This window comes from Cloeon dipterum, chromosome 1, assembly GCF_949628265.1.
Source record: "Cloeon dipterum chromosome 1, ieCloDipt1.1, whole genome shotgun sequence".
Classification (NCBI taxonomy): domain Eukaryota; kingdom Metazoa; phylum Arthropoda; class Insecta; order Ephemeroptera; family Baetidae; genus Cloeon; species Cloeon dipterum.
The window spans coordinates 23,822,206-23,843,253 of NC_088786.1; the positions used below are offsets into that span (position 1 = coordinate 23,822,206).

The window sequence follows — 21,048 nt, forward strand, 5'->3', positions numbered from 1 at the left end:
GTGTTTTGTTTAGCGAGGTGTTTGCTGATTCTTTAATTTCATTGACAGCGCTGGAAATTGGATGATTAATTTATTTTTGTTTTAAATTTACTTTATGTGAGGGCTAAAATTTCATTATTTTGATTCCTCCTTTTTGCTTTTGCGAAACTCAAGCTATAAAAACACACCTGTCTATATTTGCATTCATGCTATTTTTTATCGACGAAGAAGAGCTCAAATCAAAGTGTTTCATATTATTATTATTTTTTTAATTTTATTAACAACTTCAATTACAGGGTATTCTTTCTCTAATAATTTCCGTAAATTGTGTTTAAGTTTTGCCAATTAAAATCATGGTAAATAGCAATAGATGACACTCTACATGATGTACACAAATATATCCACCGCCATTGAAGCGAAACAAGCATTACGAATTTATGTCGCTAACACATATAATATAGCTCAATTTCGAAGGAAAGGTTAACGTGATTTGAACATTTTCATTGAGTTTGAATTTTGACATTATAATCTCATTAAATACGTGTATGCAGAACGAAAATTCATTATTTATTTGTGACGGTTAAAATCCACATTTCATCCTTTGCATGAAAATTAGTTTTTGTTTTATATTTACAATGTTTTTTGAAATAATTGGTTAAAAAGCTGCTGACAAATAATTGCTAATAATAGCTTTTTCTTACAAGCACAATAAGTTTATATTTCCATGCTCAGAGATAATTGTACACAGAAAGTTATGAGACGGTCGAGATTTTTGGGCTCTTTTCATGCTACGAACATTTTTTTAAAGTTTCATGCAACGGCGTTTTCAATTTTACACGACATTTCGTCCACCTTTTCGCCATCGTATTTCTTTTACATTTTTTAGTTCACAGTTCCACAATTCTAACACTTAAGAACTAAATTACGATGTTGGCCTTGCTGGAATCTTACCTTAAACGTTACTTAGACATAAACAGCCCTAATAGTAGAGATGCTTCTTATCTTCTTTTCGTCGAGTAAATGCAACTCAAATCACCTTTTCACTTGTCGAATTTCGTACGTGACGCCAGCGCACATTTAAAGAGTCCGTCTGCTCTCCACAGTTTCGATCTGGCTTCAAGAAAGTAGTGACTATTCTGTCACCCCTGCTCGGCTGTCATACAATTTTTAGTCACATATAGCCACCAAAGCATTTATTTACGTTTTTTATTGTTTTCGGGTTTTCGTCTCTCTTTTCTACAAATGCAAAACTCCGCTGCAAATCCAGCGGCAAAAATGAATTGAATCCAGTTCTTCCTTCATTGCACAACTCTGATTGCAATAGAAAATATTTCGTTTTTACGTACATACAAAACACTAATTTAAAATGGATCGACTAGTGCATCAGTAGAATTGAAACATTCAAGACTGGGAATTCCTGGAGAGGGTCGCGCTGTCCACTGGAATTACACACAAAACGGAAAATTTTGAGAGCGAGATGAAACGAATTTTCCCATTGCTGCGTGCGAACATGTTTCTGTGCACTGGGTGGATATTTTTTGGTTGACAAGTCGCGAAAGAGAGAGAAAGAGAGCAATGTGTGTAGTGAATGTGATTGACACCGCCGAGAGAGAGAGAGAGAGAGTATTAAAAAAGTCACTCTCGCACAAAGAGTCAATTGGATTTTAACACGCGCGGAATCTGCACTCGGCGAAATCGGACACGCCTGATTAGCGACTAGGGGTGGGCAGGCGGGGGGTCAGGCTGAGGGCGAGTCAGGGCGACTAGCTGCACACCACCAGCACCAGCGCCACCCACATCACCAGGTTCGCCCGCCAGAATGGTCCGCTCGCCAGCAAAGCAGACCCCGTCCTGTTCGGAGATGTCACTGCAATAAAAAAATCATTTTATAGATAAAAAAAGGAGCGGAGAAACGACTGTGGCAGTCATTTGAAGATACTTGGTGAGGTCAGAAAATTCATACACGGTGGCAATTAATAAAAATATTGAATTAAATAGTAAACGAATGCTAAATGTTGCAAGGAGATATAAGCCAGAGATTCTGAATTGTTTGCTCTTGGCTGGCTACTCAAAAAAGGAAGGAATGAACCTTTCCTCACTGCTCGAGGTAGACTCGTTTATTTTATCACAGATCTAGATCTCAATGCGTAGTTTTTGCTTCTTTTCGTGTTAGCAAACAATTTTAAAGTTGTAGCAATGAAGTATAATATCAAAAAACAATCAAAAAGAGAACGTAAATGATAATAAGTGAATTAAACTCATTGGCAGACGTAATATATGTGTACACATTAAAATTTATTTTATTTTGAAAACTTGAAAATTTGTTTCAATTGAAAGGATTTTGCAAATACTTCTCTGCGTGGGAGTCAAATTCTAAAGTTGGTTGGATATCTTTGGAATTCAAACATTGGAAATCATTTTTGTTTAACTAATATACGTGTATATATCTAGTAAGAGTTTACTTTTTCTGTTCAAAACTGTAATTGAAAATTGAAAATTACTATAAGTTAATTGTTGCAGAACTAAAATTCAATAAGCCAATGTTATTTATCTTTTTGTTCAAATCCTATGAGGATCCAATCTAATTGTAGGTTGAATTGCACGAACGAAATTGCATGAATGAAACTTGACAGCTTTATTAAAATTCTTCATTTCGCAATTTTTCGCAGCCTAATAATAATTGTAAAGCATTGTTCATTTTAGCTGTACCATAATGGTTAAATAAAAAATAATAATTGCAAAAAACACAAATATAACGCTTTTTCTTGTCAACTCGTGAATAAGTTAAAAAAATTTAATTGAGCAAATCTGACTCGTTCGCTGAGGTTGAAAATAATTCAATTACGCTTCATGCCTAACGCACCGTGGTTAATAAAAACGAGTGAACTGCGTGATAATTGGGAGAAGATTGGAAACAGCAAATAGAGACGAGGTAGGGCAGTTCGCGCTCTCAAGAGTCATTCATTGCCACTCAGCAAGAGATTTGTCAGCAATTTGTCTCGGGAGCCGATAATTTCGGAGCCAGATTGAATCCGTCGCCGCTCGTCGTGAGATCTTGTTAAATAAAGGCCCGAAGAAGGGCGGAGGAGAGCTGTAATTTCATCAGCCGCAAGTTTAAGGTGTCGGTCGGCCCGGAGATAAGGAAGCGAGTGCTGCGGATTGATGCGAGCTCTGCACATTTCCGCTGCCCCCGTGACCATGTTGCTGCTTGTGAGTGTGTGTGTGTGTGTGTGTGAGTGTATTGACCTGGGCATACGGCGTGCTCAAACAGCGCCGCTTCCTTCCTAGTTGGCTTCTGCCCTTCTGCTGACTCGGCTGCTGCAGATTTCACTCAAAGATACATAAAAATTGATAGCCGAGAGATTTTGTTTTGAGCCAGCAGCCATTATTGCACCCGGCGCGTCTGCCAGGTCGGCATTTTTCCTTGCCTGGCAGCGCAAATTGCACGGAAAATTCAATAGCCGCGCTCGGGCGTGCAGAGAAATAAGGTGAAGAACGCATGTCGTGTACCGTTTCCTGCGTGCTGCTCTTTAGCACTCACCCTTCCGCCGCTTGCGCGCGGGGCGAATGCATTTTTATAGTGATTCGCTTTTACGATTATGATGCGCACACTTCTCGCGGGCGTGTAACAAGAAGCGTGTGTGGCAATTGCAGTATAGCTGCCAAACGCTTGCATGCGAGCTAGAAATTTAAAACCGTCGCTTCAGCCCAAGTGCCAAGTTGCTTTTACGAGCGCGTGTACATTCGAAACAAACAAGCGAGCGCGCGTGAAATAGATTATCGAGTTTGTTAGTGGGCGATAAATTCGCCCGACTGACGCGTTGCGTTCCGCCAGGGAAAAAAATTGATTTAATGGGACACAAAAGGGTCTTATGGGTTCGTCTCGGGTTTTCTTTTTATTTATTTTTTTTGCTGAGCTCCAGCAGAGACGAAATTAATTGAAAAGAAGGAGGTTGCGGACAAGTTGATTGGAAATTTGATCCGAGGAAGAAAAACACGACAGCCTCTTTCCAAGACAACATTACAATGAAATTCTAGGCGACACGAAATTTGATCGCCTTCGTTTTTGTTTGTGATTAATTGAAGCTGTTTATTCAGCTTGAAGATAATGAGGGAAAATTTGCCTCTGTTAATAAATGGTCGAAGTGCGCAATAAAGATATTTTGCTTATTTGCAGAGGAAGGAATTCTTTTAATAATATCCAATATTTTTATTTTTCCCTGGAATATGTAATAAGCAAAAACGACTGGAGAAGCGAGTTATTAATGGGAGATGTGAATTTAAACCCATCTTTTGATAGTATCAAGTTCATTAGTAGACGATGATTTTTCCAATATTTTTGTGAGTAATTTCAGTAATTGACCAGTTGCATAAACCTTTAGTTATTAAAGCCGCCAACAGATGGCGCAACCACTAACTTTTTTAAAAATTTTGTTTTAAGCGGTTTTAAGGCATTTCCGCTGCGATTTCAGACTCAATCTAGCTATTTTGCTTTTTTTAATTAATTTGCTTTTTTTTGACGTTCTGAAAACCAAAATCGGTTAAGCCATTCGCCGTAGAAACGTTGAAAAAGATTTTTTTATTTCAAAAAATAGTTTTTCACGATTCTACGGCGATTGGCTGAACCGATTTTGGTTTTCAGCACGTCAAAAAATAGCAAATTAATTGAAGAATGCACGGTAGCTAGATTGAGTCTGAAATCGCAGCGGAAGTGCCTTAAAATCGAAAGTCTACGGTGGCACCATCTGTTGGCGGCTTCAAACACTTAGGGTTTATGCAACTGGTGAATTACAATAAAATTACAAATTTAATCCATTACAAAAATATATGAATCAAACCTTGATAATAACGAAAAACTATGATAAATTTTTTAATAATGTGATAATAAGGGGAGAAATTTGCGATTTTTGTGAATTTATAACATATTCCTTCAATACGAAAGATACAATTTCAACTTGACAGTGAATGAACAGTATTCATTCTCCAAGTTTGACGGAAGAAATCTTGAACAGACTTGTTATATTTTGGCAGAGAGAAATTAATGCACTGAAAATGTGAACTACTATGATCGTCAGTATCATTAATATGAACCGTTTCGCTCAATTTTCAATTCATTTACAAGGCTTCAATTATTGCTATATTTTACTTCGATGTTTCAGAGGTTTTGAGCTCTCATGGCGGGTTTTGATAAATTCAAGTGTTGATAATATATATCTAAAAATCATGTTTTTGATTTGTGCCCATTTGGCGCATAATAAATCAGACCCAGTAGAAAATAGTCGACGGTCTAAAATCATAATTTCAAATAATAGGGATTTCAACTATTTACACTTTTTATTTTGACATGGCTGTTAGAATAAATTTTTTCCAACTGACCTCTCTCCGGTTTGGGTTCAATGGCGGCCGCACTGCTAACGGGCAGGTCTCTGGCGTGCAGCGGCACGTCCAGTCGCGACTTGACAGTGACTTTGGCCGTCTCCGCGTAGGCATTGAGGATGGTGGCGTCGCAGCGGATGGTCACGCGGCTCTGCGAGGTGAAGTGGAAAGGGCGGAGTGTGAGCACCAGGCCAATCTGTGAGGACTCCATTAGGTCGGTGGTCAGGCGCGCCGGGAAGTGACGCACGTCGTCCGCACTCACCTGAGGATCACAAAAATATCGTAGCTTTGTTAGTTTTTGAACATAGTGGCTGAGAAAATGATTTGTTAGAAAAAAACGAAATACGCCGTCAGCCACTTCTATTTCCCTGATGTTCGATCTAAACTGATTAACGCTTAATCTTTGCTACCCTGAATAGTGGTGAAATCACAGTTTGCTGCACCGTTCTCGTTGTCCGCTAACGAAGCGGTTGACGAAAAATTCCAACGGCGCTATGATTTTAAGAACTTTCAGACATAGATGCTAAAGTATTATTTTTTGATGTTGATGTCCTTCAATGTGAGTTTTGGACATTGAAACAAATCAAAATAACAACTTATATTCTTCACTGATTATTTTATGGAATTGAAAGCCACTGTGTAATAAAACATTCAATTAGCTACTTTACGCACTATGTGTGTGTTCAGGAGTCTTTTAAGGGTAATTGTCAATATTACCGACTTTATTTCTCCATCCTGAATTTTACATATGTTGTTAGGGGTGTTTCATAGTGTGTAACCTGAAATTTTGAGCAAAAAATTCGGGGGCATTTTTTGGGAAATCACGATTTTCGAAAACAGAAAATTTCAGATAGTATATCCGAAATATCAAGGTATCTTCGGTCCAGATTGGAATTTCGATGTGGTTTTTTCACCTTCACACGTAACTTTTTGAGTAGAACAAATTTTCCATTGGTCAAAAATTTGTAGTTCAAAGGTCAAGGTCACAAATTCGCGTGCAAAATGTTCAATTAAAAATATCGCAAAATACGCCCCCTCGGATTTTTTTCATGAAAACGTAAAAAATGTAGCCCTGAATGTGTAAAATCGAATGGTGAAGAGAAATCGATGGAGACTCTGATAGATCGCGAGATATTTTGAATTTAAGGATTCGTGTCGCGCGTCCGGCACGACGACAATATCATCCGGCGATTTTACTTTCGTAATTTACGTCGGAATTTGATATGTAACCCACATGTTATGCATATGATTACCTAGAAAAATAAACGAGCTTTCCAGCGGTGTGCTTACATTTTGTATTGGTTTCAAACTTCTCAAGAAATAGCGGCGCGCGAAAAGAAAATATAAATTTTACAAATATTGACATTTTTACAAATCCCAAATCTCGGGTTCTAACCATCAGAATTGCAAAAACTACCCACCGTTGGACTCGTCTCGACCTTCCCTGACCAGCTAAAAGGTTTAGGGGTGTTTACCCTCCATCCCTAACTGAGGGATGCTGCATTTTTTGTTTTTTTTTTCTTGGGGGTTGAAGTTCAGCAACTTAGGGGTGGAGGGTAAACACCCCTAAACCTTTCAGCTGGTCAGGGAAGGTCGAGACGAGTCCAACGGTGGGTAGTTTTTGCAATTCTGATGGTTAGAACCCGAGATTTGGGATTTGTAAAAATGTCAATATTTGTAAAATTTATATTTTCTTTTCGCGCGCCGCTATTTCTTGAGAAGTTTGAAACCAATACAAAATGTAAGCACACCACTGGAAAGCTCGTTTATTTTTCTAGGTAATCATATGCATAACATGTGGGTTACATATCAAATTCCGACGTAAATTACGAAAGTAAAATCGCCGGATGATATTGTCGTCGTGCCGGACGCGCGACACGAATCCTTAAATTCAAAATATCTCGCGATCTATCAGAGTCTCCATCGATTTCTCTTCACCATTCGATTTTACACATTCAGGGCTACATTTTTTACGTTTTCATGAAAAAAATCCGAGGGGGCGTATTTTGCGATATTTTTAATTGAACATTTTGCACGCGAATTTGTGACCTTGACCTTTGAACTACAAATTTTTGACCAATGGAAAATTTGTTCTACTCAAAAAGTTACGTGTGAAGGTGAAAAAACCACATCGAAATTCCAATCTGGACCGAAGATACCTTGATATTTCGGATATACTATCTGAAATTTTCTGTTTTCGAAAATCGTGATTTCCCAAAAAATGCCCCCGAATTTTTTGCTCAAAATTTCAGGTTACACACTATGAAACACCCCTAACAACATATGTAAAATTCAGGATGGAGAAATAAAGTCGGTAAAATTGACAATTACCCTTAAAAGACTCCTGAACACACACCTATATAAATATATACTGTCTCCTTTTTGTTTAGAAACAACTCATTTATCAAATTGCCGCTGACTCTTCTTAATTAACAGGCAGGATAATTCTTAGGTTTCTTCCGAAGAAACGCTTTAGCTCGGAATGCTTCAAAGTAAAGTTGCAAATGCTCTCTGTGAAAAACGATATCATTTGCGATAAACGTACAAAGCAGCCAATCTGGGTGAATGTAAAAACGTCGTCTGCGGTTGAAATGCCAAAGAGGAGTGTGTTCGCTCGGCTGAGAGTTCAATTACGCTAATTAAAAGTTAATCCAGCACACGTAAAGAGAGCTGGCTGGTTGGCGGACAGAGCCACAATAGAGGGCTTGAAATGCGACTCGGCGCCGATGGTTCTCAAAGGATTACTTTTTAATATGCATTAACAAACCAATTTGTTCACGCGGCTAATTAAAAGCGAGCGTCGTCGCCGTCGCGTGTTTTCGTCTGCTTTTTAATTTTTGCTCGGCCAAATGAGTCGGTGACGTCAGCCAAATCGGCTCAGCATCCCTGGAGGAGAATTATTTTGCTGCGGCTGCTGGTGCTTGACTCATTAAATAATTACGGTCGCACGTAAACTCACTCGTGCGTGCGCCGCGCGCGCGGATTTGAAACGACTGCCTACCTGGTCCACGCTCTGATTCACCAATGAATTATTTACGCCTCCTCCATTCTTATGAATGCAAATTGAATCTGAAAAATAAAGCACCCAGCGTGCCCCGGAAAAGAATGTCGTGGGTGAGCAGCTTTCGGCTGCTGCCAAAACCAAATTATATGTTTGCCAGCGCAGAAGTGACGGAAAAGTGCGAGCGAGCGAGAGTTGCGACAAACCTCCAGGGTCCTCCTTCTGCGGGCAGCCACAACTACCGCGCGCCCTTTGCAACTTTTGCCCGCGTCCCTCGATGCGCAACTTTTGACGTGGAGCGTTTGGGATTTGGGACGTGTCATGTCCTTTCCGATTTCGTCTTTCTCCACCTCACGCATTTATTTGATTTACGTTTCCGCTAAAAAATATCGACTCTTTTATTGTTTGCCAGGCTTATCAGCAATGCTGATTTTTTCGCGTGTAGAAATGCGGTCATGGAATCAATGAAAGGGGGATTAAATGTAAGAATTCAAAGCAAGGTTAAAGTTTAATTTTAGATGCTTATAGACGAAATATTCACAAGGTATTATTAAATTTGTAAGATGAAGAAATGCAACGTCTCTTCCATTCAATCTTAATTTTTTAAATGCATGAATATCACTATTTTAAGCTAAAAGTTAAATTAATATTCGTGAGGGCGCAACAGAAATATTTAAGCAAACTGTAAGTCTTTCCTGATTTGGAAAGTGGACTAATGCATGGCAGGAAATCCACCAATCAATTCCGAGTTGAAAATGTCAACCATCGTGCTTTTTCAAGATGGCATTAATCCAAAATCTAACCATATTCCCCATGATATGCATAATTCATTCAAGAACTTTTGTTTATCCATATAATTAATACTTTGTCGACATTTAACTAAGTTTTGTTAACCCTATCACACACAACATTTCGAGCTTAAAAAGCATCATATCAAGATATTATAATCTCTTATCTCCCATTTTCTTGACAGTATACATGGACCGAAATATGTCAAGTTTGGAAGTTTGAGCTAAAAGTCCAGAGAGCGAGATTTGTGGAAAGGGATCGAAAGTGTTCCTCTAACGTTTAATTAATGCATCTCTCTCCACACGCTAGATGATTTCATTGTAGATGCAAACCAATGTGTGCGCCGGAGTCTCTCTGGTATGAAATGCAAATTAAATTCCGTTTGGCTGAAAATTGTCTCTCGTTACAAAGTTTTACGGCACCCAGGAAACTTTTCCCGAGAGCGGTTGCAATTCGGAGATGAGCACACATTTGCGAGAACGAGCAACAGGAAACTTGCGAAAGGGCAAATAGCTACCACACGCGCGCGCACACACACACACACACACACACACACACACACACACACACACACACACATAGGCAACACCAGAAGGCAGCCAGCATATAATAAGACGGCTGGATTCGGTTTGCCATGTGCCTGCTGGAAAATAAATAAATTCGCCCACCCGCCAGCAGGAGAAATGCAGCTGCGGGAGGAACAATCTGTTGTCTCTCTCACTACTCTCGCTACGCGTGTGCCCAAATTTGATTGTGCGTGTGACGGCGGGCTGCATTTCCCGCGGCCAACTCAGCAAATACGCAATTTAATTTCGCCCGCATGCACGGTTTTAAAACGAAAACAAAAGTCTACAGTGCGCTCCGCTTCTTCTCCTGCGATTAGCCGGCGGCTCCGCAGTTAAATTGATTGCCGCGGCGGATCGGAAGTAAAACGGGCTGTGCAATCAATTTGGTAGCGCGCGGTGTGTGAGGCAGTCGGATCGCAGGGGACGTGCTCCGTGCAAACAAGAAATAAGCTGTGACGGCCGCGATGAAATTACTGCTCGCGGCCGGGAAACTCGTTCTCTCCCGCTATCTTTGGCCGCCCCTTTTTGCTGAATGCACATTTTATTAATCTAATTACGCTCTTGGCAGGCAGGAGTAGCAAAAATTTATTGCAGCGCCTGCAACGAATCAAACAGGGTCCCGCCTGCTTTTTATCTCCGCCGCGCGGCACGACTTTCTTTGTTGTTTGATCCTCCCGGCTCTAATGACATCTAAGTGCGAGCCCCAGCGAGCTTGCTTTCAAAAGCGCAGATAATACGACACTTTTTGTTGTGATGAATTTATTGGGACGTCAAGAGCGAAAGCTTTTGATACAATACGTTTTAAGACTTTGTGCACTGTCTGATTGAAATATTGTGTATGCTAAAAATGGAAAGATCAACAAAACAAAAATCTAAAAATAAATACTACTACTACTACTTGATGCTGTTTACGCCCGAGAGTGAAATTGTTCTTAATTTTTACCTTACAGCGAGTGGTAGTCGCTCCTGTTTTGTTTCCGCTGTATACTAATAGCTGATAGATTGATTAAATTCAAAATTTGATTTTATTGCGGATCAGCAGGGTAACTTTACCCCCATTCATCCCCAAATCCAAAAAGATGATTTACATCATAAATACTTTAAAAATTATCACAAAAGCAGCTAGCATATAGTGAAGGGAATTTCGATGCGTCGCATTCTTTAAAAATCGGTGGCAGGTCATACAAACCCTGCAGATGAAAAATGATTTTGTCAAAAGAAAGCTAATTAAATAAGTGACTTATGAAGCCAACGCCTGAACTGTGTTTGATTTTTCTCGTAACAAAAAAGGATTAATAGTTAGAAATTTTATATTTTTCTAATCAATTATAGAATAGTTTGCTGTATTTCACGTTCATTTTTCTTCAATTTCATTAATTTTTGTCTATAAATGTCCCAAACCGTTGGTTTCCAGTTATAACTTCACTTATCCCTAAGTAATTTTTGAACCTAAAATTTTTTGGGAAAAAATTAGCTCACGCCGTGTTTATCCAGAATTTGCTATCATGCAAATTGAGAAAGGCGAGTTACGCGATTTGTTGGAAACGAAATTGATTTCCGTGAGCCTCTAATCCTTTTTCTTCCGTTCTTTTTTCTTCTATACAAAGATTCTTTTCCAAAGTATATCTAGCTTAGCAAAGTGCAAAAAAACTAGCTCGTTCGGCTCTGTCTTGATTAAAAAAGAGATGCCGTGCAGTGTGTGCCACCGCCCGAATTAGGAAGTTCGCATTTTTTCATTAAACCGGATTAGAGCTGAGTGCCTGATTTACGACTTGTGTTTTGCGTCACGTGGCGCCGAAAATCAGCCGGCAAAGAGACTGGCTCTGCGACCCTCGGTGCGCCGGGTAATTTCATGCGCGTGAGCCCCGTTTTGCGGCGGGTGTGCTGCTGCTGCTGATGCTGATTCCATTTCCATGCAATACAGAATGAGTGGGAAGTGTGTGACGTGATGTCTGGATGAGAAATGGAGACAACGTGCGTGCGGAATAGAACCGCGCGCCGAACCACTCTTTATTACGCCTCTGGATTAGACCCCTGAGCTGCCCATTTTTCTTTTCCGTGGCCCACTCTCGGCAGCCTCTCGCCAGATTTATGGCGTCAAAACTTTCGAGACGTGCGCGACGCCCTCATCTGTGTGATTTACCTGAGCGAGATGTCCTTAGAAGCAGTTTGCGCCGCGCGATTTAATTTCATTCACGCGCGCACACTTCGCCGCCCGCGCTCGTTTACGTTAGCACATGCAGCCTCAGCCACTGTTCCTTCGTAATATACTAAATCACCTCAAGAACGCTCATCTTACTTGCAAATCTAATGAGTTCATTTCGCAAGAAAATTGCCGAGTGTTAGATAATACCAAAAAAATCCTCAACGTAATGCTTTTGGTGTGCTACCGCATATTCAAGCAAAATCGAACCAGTAGAAATGTTCCCTTTTCAATTTTTTCATCTGGATTAATTTAATAATAATTTTTTTACAACGCTGCAATTTTTTTGAAAATGTGTAGCTCTTAGCTGAAAAATATTAAGAATTATAGATTTTGTTAAAATATTGTTGTTTCAATTTAATTATCAAGTAAAGAATTTAGACTCAAATAAGAGTGAACCCAGACATATATTTTTCTGATTTTAAATTGGATTTCCCAGAAAAGAAAAAAATAATGCGCATATTATTTGAAAATCAGTTTTTAGCAACCTCAAGATTTAAAAAAAAAAACGAATTGATAGAACGTATTTTAATGACTATGCATGCCTTAATTTGCAACAAAAATATTCGAGTACTTTTTAATTACAAACTGAATTAAAATAATCATAGCTCAACCTAAAAAATCTATGAGGAAATGCATGGCAGAGCTCTAAAGCAATGTATTAAAGCTAAAGGAGGAAATGAGAGCCTATAGGAAATAATTTTTGTTAACATAAAAAAGTTGCGCATTGTGAATATTCACATGCATTAAACCGTAGCCGCAGAAATCACAGGAAGTGAATGGAGCGGTCACACATTCGAGTTTTCAAGCAGGTCGTAAACACCCCCAGAGGGTTTTAAGTGGGCTAATTTCTGTGACTCGGGGGTCTGCTGACTGAGAGCAAGGATGGGCTTTAATAAAACGGCTCAGAGAATGGGTTAACAAGTCTCGGGGCAGAGTTATTTGTCTTGACGCGCGCGCCGTCTCTCACACGTACATACATAAATGCCCTCGCTGCCAGGCTGGCTCACTTCGGGGCCACTAAAATATTTACCGAACTCCTTTGACGAGATGCAACTTTGAGGGATGTCGGGTGGATAATGACGAGGAAGCTGCGCTAAGTAAGCGACCGTGTTCAAAGAGGGTTCCCGGTGCCTTTTTCCTCTATCTCTCTCTCATTCTTCTCTCGCGCTGGCTAAAATAATCCATTCCACCCAAGAATAAACAAACTGCTCTCTGAGCACTGGGCCGGCTTGCTGCAATAACAAATGGAGAAGGGCTGCTGGCTGCTGCCGAGACTGCTCTCAACCCCGCCGACGAGAGTGGTAATTTGCGTCTAACAGTCGCTCATCATCAGCATAGAGCGAGCACAAATGAAACGTCGTCTCTGCCGCCTCTCAGCTAACCTCTACGAATTAATAATGAGAAGAACGGCCAGCCGACAGGAATTTTAAATTTGTCACCGACGTTCCGTCTATCTTTCCCTTTCCGACCAGAATTTTTCTCTTTTCTCTGGTCTCTCCGCTATCTCGACGAGAGGAAGGGTTGAGATACACCACCTGCGATCACTCAGAAAGCAGCGGGGGATATTTGTAATTGTTTGAAAGGCTAGTTTTCGCTGTTGTATAATTATTAAATATTTGTCAAATGTTTAAGATTTCGAGCAACTCTGAGAGCAAAAATAGTTATGAAGGGTCAGAAGATAAAATAAAAATATTTTGTTCTAAAGAGCAATGTTTTGCCGCAATTTTTTAATTTTTCTTTTCTTTACTGTAATTAAGCCCGGACATTGTATTTCCTCGTCAATTATATTTTTCAGTGATTCGTTTCCCGACACCAAAAACAATAAGTACTTTATTTTCACGTGAACTTGAAAAGTCGTATTTTTAACTCTCTTTAATTTCCCTTGATATATTATAAAAACCAACGTATTTTAATTAATCGAGGAACAGTTTACGATATTATTATTGACGTGCTTTCAAAAGTATAAGTGCCACAATAACATTTCATCGAAATCAACTTCAGAAATCGAGGCGCGTTCTCGTTTCGCTCCATTACCACAAAACGAGAACATCCAGATGTGGTCGAATTTCAAGTGAGCGACGTGGGAGAAAACGCTTCAGAGGGACGCTGCACTTATTCCTGACAGCATCCCCCTCATTCAGATGCGCACGAGAAAAATGGCAGTGGCGACAGTTGTCAGCCTTCAAGAGCGTTTGTTTGCTTTGACAATTAAAACGCGCGCAAGACGTCTTGAGGCTCTCGCGGCATCCTCCACGTCCCCGTCCCCGCCTTTCATTTCCCCAGCCAGACCGGAGCAGCATCCTCTCGGGAATAAATTTGAACTGCTTTCGTGGCCGCGGAATTTTTACAATTTGCATGCAAATTCAGCGGTCTCGTGCCTTTTTTATTGCGCTTGCCAGCCTGCCGCCACCGGTGCGTCTTCTGCTCGTTCATTTGCCTGGAATTTATCTGCAAATGCAGCCCTGCACACATACATACGCAACCTGCCAGCTTGTTATGCGTGATTTGTATTTATGTATGCACAGCGATAAACTGCGGACGCTCGAGTCCCTTTTATCGGACTCTCGTCATGTTCTCTTTTGGCTCCACGTTTATTTTATATTTATTTAGAAAGAACCAATTTGCATGTTTTAGCTGATTTTTAAAGATTTTTATTTTTAGCCTCGTTAATATAAACATGTGAGTTTATAAACGAATTAAACTTTCCACGATTAAACAGGCAACATTAGCCCCAAATAAATGATGATGATAATAATAATTATTATTATTGTGAGTTGAACATAATTTAAAATAAATATAAAAGTTAGCTCCAGCAGAGCGAGTGCTCTTATATCTCGTGACGTTTATGGTTCACAATAACAGAAGCTGGCAGCAATAAAAAGCTGGGTCGTGCAGTCACTTGCACTTACATAAATTGCACTGGCGTCGCAATTTCGCCGCCCACACTGCACACTGCGATGCGTTGGCGGTCGCGAAAATTATTCACCCCATTGTGCATAATGAGAGGGTTGTTTTATTTTGAGTGGGCCGTTTAGCCGAGGCATAAACCCTTGCACTATTTCTTGGCACTATCTCTTCGAGACAGGGTGGGATTAAATTTATGAGAGGCGCGCAGGGTGGCACACAACAGCTGGATGCGGTCACGCCGGCCCTCCAGCAGCGCTCCGTCTGGTCTGGATCTCTTTCTCGGCGGGCGAACGTCTCCACTCGCCTCGAATCCTTCACCTCACAATCAGACTAAATCTCTCAACGACAAAACAGTTTCCTTAGAAAGCAACCGCAATCGAATCGAATAATTTTAATTGCTGCGCAATATTTAAGATGCCGCTTGATCTTATACGATTTTCCTAATAATTTATTTAGTCTGTCCCTTATTAATACAGTCAGGGATTTTCCCAAGGCATGCTTAAATGGAACAAATTAATAATGATCTTGTTACTGCATTTTAGATAGTCATAATAATTATTCCTGAGTCTTCAATTATTGTGATCAGAGTTAAAGTTATATTTTAATGGCGCAAACTAAAGTATTTGAATGAACCAAGCACTGCGCAAAAACTAAAACACTTGAGACAGAAAATGATATTTTTTTAAATGTCCACCTATAATTATATATTTAAAATAATTTTATAATTTACTTTAAGCAATCGATAGACTCTGAACAGAACTCTGTAAATCAGGAAAAAGCGCGGGCACACACACATATTATTTCACGAGTCAATTTATTTAGATTTTAGCTCAGTGAGAGCTAAAGAAAGAAGTTTTGGATATTATAGCCCATGTAAAACACGGTTTGTGCTCAAGTGAGAGGAAAATGAAAACTTTGGCCTTGCTTGCCTCCACGAGTGGAATACTTTCGAGAGGGTGCTCCAGTGCTGTGGCGGCTGCAGCAGTATTTTAAGCACATGTTGGAGCAGTCCGATTCATAATTCAAAACGAATCCTGCTCCTCTCGTCGGACAGAAAAGCCAGCGGCACTCATTTTTCGGTGCTCCAAATGTAAATTAATGCTAATGCGAGCTCCCACTCACACAAGCATTTAAAAGTGGATCCATCGTGCTCTTTAGTCTCCAGCAAAGCACGAAAATTTCGTATAATAACTTGTTTCCACTGCCCAGAAGAAAATCGCAATCCAAAAACGTTGATACACAAATCAATCTCATCATTTGATACATTTCATTTGGATGTTAAATGCCCAGAAGTACAGAGCCAGTGTGAAATTTTTAAACCAACAGAGTATGTTATTTTTTATAAGGACCAAAGTTCATCTTTTTGTTGGAAAATAATTTTTGTCAATGTGAGGGTATTGCCCCAACCCTGAAGTAGAATCATATTATACAGCTTCTTTCTAGGAGATGTGAAGAGTAAAAAACGAAACTAGTGCTACAATTAAATATAAAATGTTTATAGTATGATGTCCATTTGAAACGACTGCGCTGAAGCTATACCCAGAGACGCAAGAAGACGGAAATTGGATGTCAGTTAGTGGGGCAAACCGCAAAACATATGAATGCAATTGCGGCGTGTCACGTACCATATTACATGGGCTGATAAGCATAAACAAAACAGCTTTTCCTGCGACCGCCTTTGTTTGTATGCTGTACGTTTGGTGCCGGCCAAACTCGATTTGTTTGAACAGAATCAGGGAAATTCTATTCGCCGTCAGCGTCAAGGTATTTGCGGTTGCCAAGGCGATTTCTTGGCATCCTTCTCCATTATTTCTCAAAGCCCATTTTCACAACGCAACGAGGAAAAAAGTAGTTTCTCAAAAGGAAACGAGGAAACCTGTCCATGTTAATAAACTTTAATTATACCGTTTTGACAAACTCTTCCAACAACATCAGTTGAACAAATAACAACAGATTTCTCGCGTGTTCGCGGCAAATTGCAAAATAACAACGGCATGGTTGCGTCCAATAGGCGAGGCAACAATATGTTGATGTTGCGATTGCGTATCTCGTTTTGGGACGTATGGAAATGATGAAATTTCGCAAGAGCCGTCGGCATTTCCCGAGCGTCGCCCAGCCGAGCATATATATTATTTGATCAGGCACATGGGAAGAGAAAAGCTCGTCTATTGAGTCGGATAAACGTGCGAGGCAGACGAGGCATCAATGCACGAGAGTTGGGTTTTGGGATTTGCCTGCTCGCAATACACAAAACAGTCTGAAATTTCGCGATGGGTATTGACACAAGTGCCAAGCGAGTGAGTGGATTTTAGTTCTTTCAATGCATCCCGGCTTTACGTATACGTTTACATAAAGATTTCTACAAACTGTTCCAGTCACAATTTACCAAACATCGATGTTTTCCTCCACATCTCAAAACATATCAAGTTCATAACTGACAATTAGCAAGAAATAATCCCCTTAATGTTCCTCAAAAATATAGATTGATTTGTTCTGAAGTAGCATTGCTAAGTTGCTAAAAAAGAGACGAATGAGAGTATCGTTCTTAAATCAACGTGTTACAATAACCCAAGTGATCCTATGGCTATGGTGTCGCATTTTAGCAGAGAAAATCCATCATGTAGCAAAGGGCACGAAAGTAGTTATTTGATTGTGACACGTCAGCGCTTTTTATTTTTGATAAATCGTGCCTTTACAGTGCTAATGGTTTTTCTCGACCGCATTCACTAGTGTATGCTATATTTGCTGATTGCAGCGTGTGGCACCGCGTTGAGCAAAAACATGTGCGAGTGCTCGGTGGTGCACTTACTGTTCCATTTAGTTGTCAACCGAGCCCCACTTTCTATAGTGGAGGATTGGAGCGACTGGGAATAGAAAATTTTGCGGTTGCCGCGATTCAAACCAGTCAGCACTGTGGATCGAACATTGCTCGGTTTAATTGAAGTGGTTTTATGCTCTCCAATGTCAATTCAGACCACAATGATACCCTATCTAGCTACAAAATCGGGCAGACTAAGTTAGTTCAACCGAAAGAGAAAAAAATTTAATTTAAGTTTTATCTGACAAGACAAATAAGAAATTGTTAGAAGTTTTTTTATGATTCGTCACAGTGAGTAACATTTAATCTTATTCTGTGCAATATGGTGCAATAAAGTGAGCGCTTTCAATTTAATTAATGTAAACGGACTCAATTGCGCACAATTACAGGGATTTCCCATACTGCTCTCCATGCAGATTAAGTTTCCAGCTGAGTCGAGCGGAAGAAATTTAATTGAATAATCTCTGCAACACGAGCAATAAAATTGAAATTGCTCCAGATCTGCCATTATCTGCGTTATTTTCCGCGAAGGCTTTGGCTCGCGGATGTCGCATTGAGAAGCGAGTAATGCAAATAAGAAACAGCGCAAGTGCAGTGATAGATTAAGCAGGTTGCGCCAGCTAGCAGAAGCGCAAAATCCGATTTCTCAGCTGCTGTACAAACACATAACACATCCTTCTCTCCGTCTAATCCCGTATTACGGCCGAGCATAAATCTCGTGCCCGATGCAGCAGCAGCAGCCTGTGTGTTGCATAAAATATCCATCACAGGAATGCAATTCAAAAATTCTCTACGCTATTATTTATCAATGCACATCCTGAGCACATTGCGTCACGGCAAACCCGTAAATCAGCCGCATTTTTGCATCAAACAAAATACGAAAGGGTAAACAACTGCGCATTCTTCTCTGTTTGCATCCCTGCACTCTTGGGAAATACGTGTCCCTTTCTTTTGATTAATTAACATCACGTTTTACAAGCATAAATAGGAAAAGAGGCAAAATGTGCGCCAGTTTGTCTATTTTAATCATTGAAGCGAAACAAAATTTGTCTCTCAAAGAATCACTTAATTACGTTTGCTTGGGTTTGCTTTTGCTAATAATTGTTTTTTTTAATTTCATTAGAACACCATACATTTTTACTGTTAAACTAAAAATGGAAACTGACGCTATATTGGCAGTTTGCAAAGAAGCTTATTATTGGCATCATTTGTAAGTAAAGCCCTCTTGAAGATGAAAAAGCCACAATGGATCCGTTTATTTCGAGCCGTTTCTATAGCTGCTGCTTCCAGAGCAAATTAATTACACAGTCTGCTGGATTTGGCGTTACCGAAAAATGGGCTGTTCGACGACAAAATCGAGTTTTTCGCAGCAACGACCGTGATATTATGACTGCCATTGTAACTTTTTTATAATCATCGCTGGCAGGGTGAGCACACACACGCCGGCGCGTCATTGTCCTCGTTGGAAAAATCCACAGGTTCCAAAATTAAATTGATCTTTTCGTCGCTTGTTTTTCATCGCGTGGGCGTGATGATTTAAATCGAAATTTATTTTCCGTGCGAGCAAACAAAATTCGTATTTATTTTTGCGTGAATTTGCGTCGTGCAGCCGAAAATATCGTGGCCGTTCAGCTGGGCTCGTTCTCTCGTCAAGTGATAAATTTGTTTGCCTTGTTCAGCAACAATTCGCTTTGGTGTTCATTGCTGATGTGGATTTCGCTGAAATCGCAAATTCGCAATCAGCCCCGATGTGACAGGCGCACGCAGCATGAATTTATGCTCCCCCGAGTGTCGTAAACATGGACTCTTGCTGCCACACAATTTACTACATTATGTTCAATACATTGGCATGACAAGCCAAGTCAAATTAGCAGAAGCCGCGCGCGAGAGCAAATTTGGCCTATGTGCACGCAATCAATTTTCGGCTCGTGAGCTTGATGGAAATTAAATACATTCGACACCAATGCCTTTATACTAATCAGGAATTACTGCCTCTAATTCACTCGAAGTGCCAAATGTGCAAATGCAAATTATTTTCAACTATAGTGTCTTTCAGAACAGATAAATTTTTCGGATACTGCTCTGAGCGTTTTTAAGACACGTCTGTTGGTATTTTTTTATTTGAAATAATAAATCGAAGGAATAATTCCAATTGTTAGAATGTGAATTCATCTGCTATTATAAAATTGATGGAAATAATAACCATTTACTTTTAACTTGGGGAAAGTGAACATTTTATTAAAATCCTTTTGTAGAAACTTTTAAAATTTAATTTATAAATGAATTTGATTTCACTTTAACTAAAATAGGATGGGCGGCAGAAGTGACAAGTAGAAAAAATTAGATCCAAACGTTTCCAAACCAAAAAGAAGCCACGTTTGGAACCAATGACAAAACAAAATCCAGAAAAACAAAGGCTAATGATTCAGAATCCTCTGCACTCATTACTGAGCACACTAAAATACAGAAGATTGAGTGATGATATGCATATTCCGAAACTACGCCATTCGACCATTTAAGCTACAAAATCTCCCTGTTAAAAAATTCACAAGCATTTAATATCATCCTTTGTGCATGCATTTGAGTATTTTTGATTGTAATAATGAATTTCTTCATTTTTTCAAAAAGGAATTTTTCACTTCACAAGGGTACCAAGCGAAACTTGTGGGTAAAATCCGAATGCTTGGGAATTTACGAAGTCAATTTCCACCAATTTGACCGGTTGGAGCTTTTGGTGCCCACGCGTATTTCGTACATTTCCGAACGGGTCTAATCCTCTCTATAATTAGCGCGAAAAGCTTACGATTTCGCGTCTGCTAAAGAGAGAGATCAAACACGAGAGTTCGCAAGGGCAAAAGAAAGCTGCTTTTAATTTGCAGCTCTCCAATTTCGGCCGTCGGCTCTGGGGGCAGTCAAAAGATGGGAAGGACGATAGAGCCTTTTTGCACACTGCAGTTGGCCTTTGCAGCGCGTGAGCGGTGGCAAAAAAATGGGGCACGCGCGCCTCACACTTCACAGGCTAGCCGTAACTGCAAAAACAACTCGCTCAGACAGTCGGCCAGTAGTGCTGCAAAGGCAGTTTCGGCCGCGCTTAAGCCCCATAAAATCTCTAATTACAAGTCTGGAAAATTTTAACAAGACTCGTTTTAATAAAACAAGTCTGCGTGGCGCGCGCAGCTCTCTCTGAATTTTACCCTAGCAACAAGTCGTGTTTCCGTGGATACTCGCGGCCAGGGAGTCGTCAAATGCGTCTCTCTCTCTCTCTCATTGTTCCATATTTCACGGGTCGAGTTAGTTTTAAAACACACTCGTTCTTCTACCCTCTTAATTTTTTACACTGCCAACCCTTTTCCGCAAAAACTGGCCGCACAGCGGATTTTTTCCTGAATAAAGGCCTAGCTGATGC

General features: G+C 40.1%; 1 protein-coding gene across 1 annotated transcript in view; it reads right to left on the reverse strand.

The window, feature by feature from the left end:
- Nucleotides 1–239: 239 nt before the first annotated feature.
- Nucleotides 240–21,048, reverse strand: part of LOC135947983 (uncharacterized) — a 103,461-nt gene continuing 82,652 nt past the window's right edge. Inside the window, exons 5-6 of the mRNA XM_065497009.1 lie at nt 5,356–5,617; nt 240–1,846 (exon numbers count right to left, since the gene is read on the reverse strand). Of these exons, the coding sequence (XP_065353081.1) occupies nt 1,743–1,846; nt 5,356–5,617 (366 nt within the window). The 3' untranslated portion in view covers nt 240–1,742. The remainder of the gene's footprint in view (nt 1,847–5,355; nt 5,618–21,048) is intronic.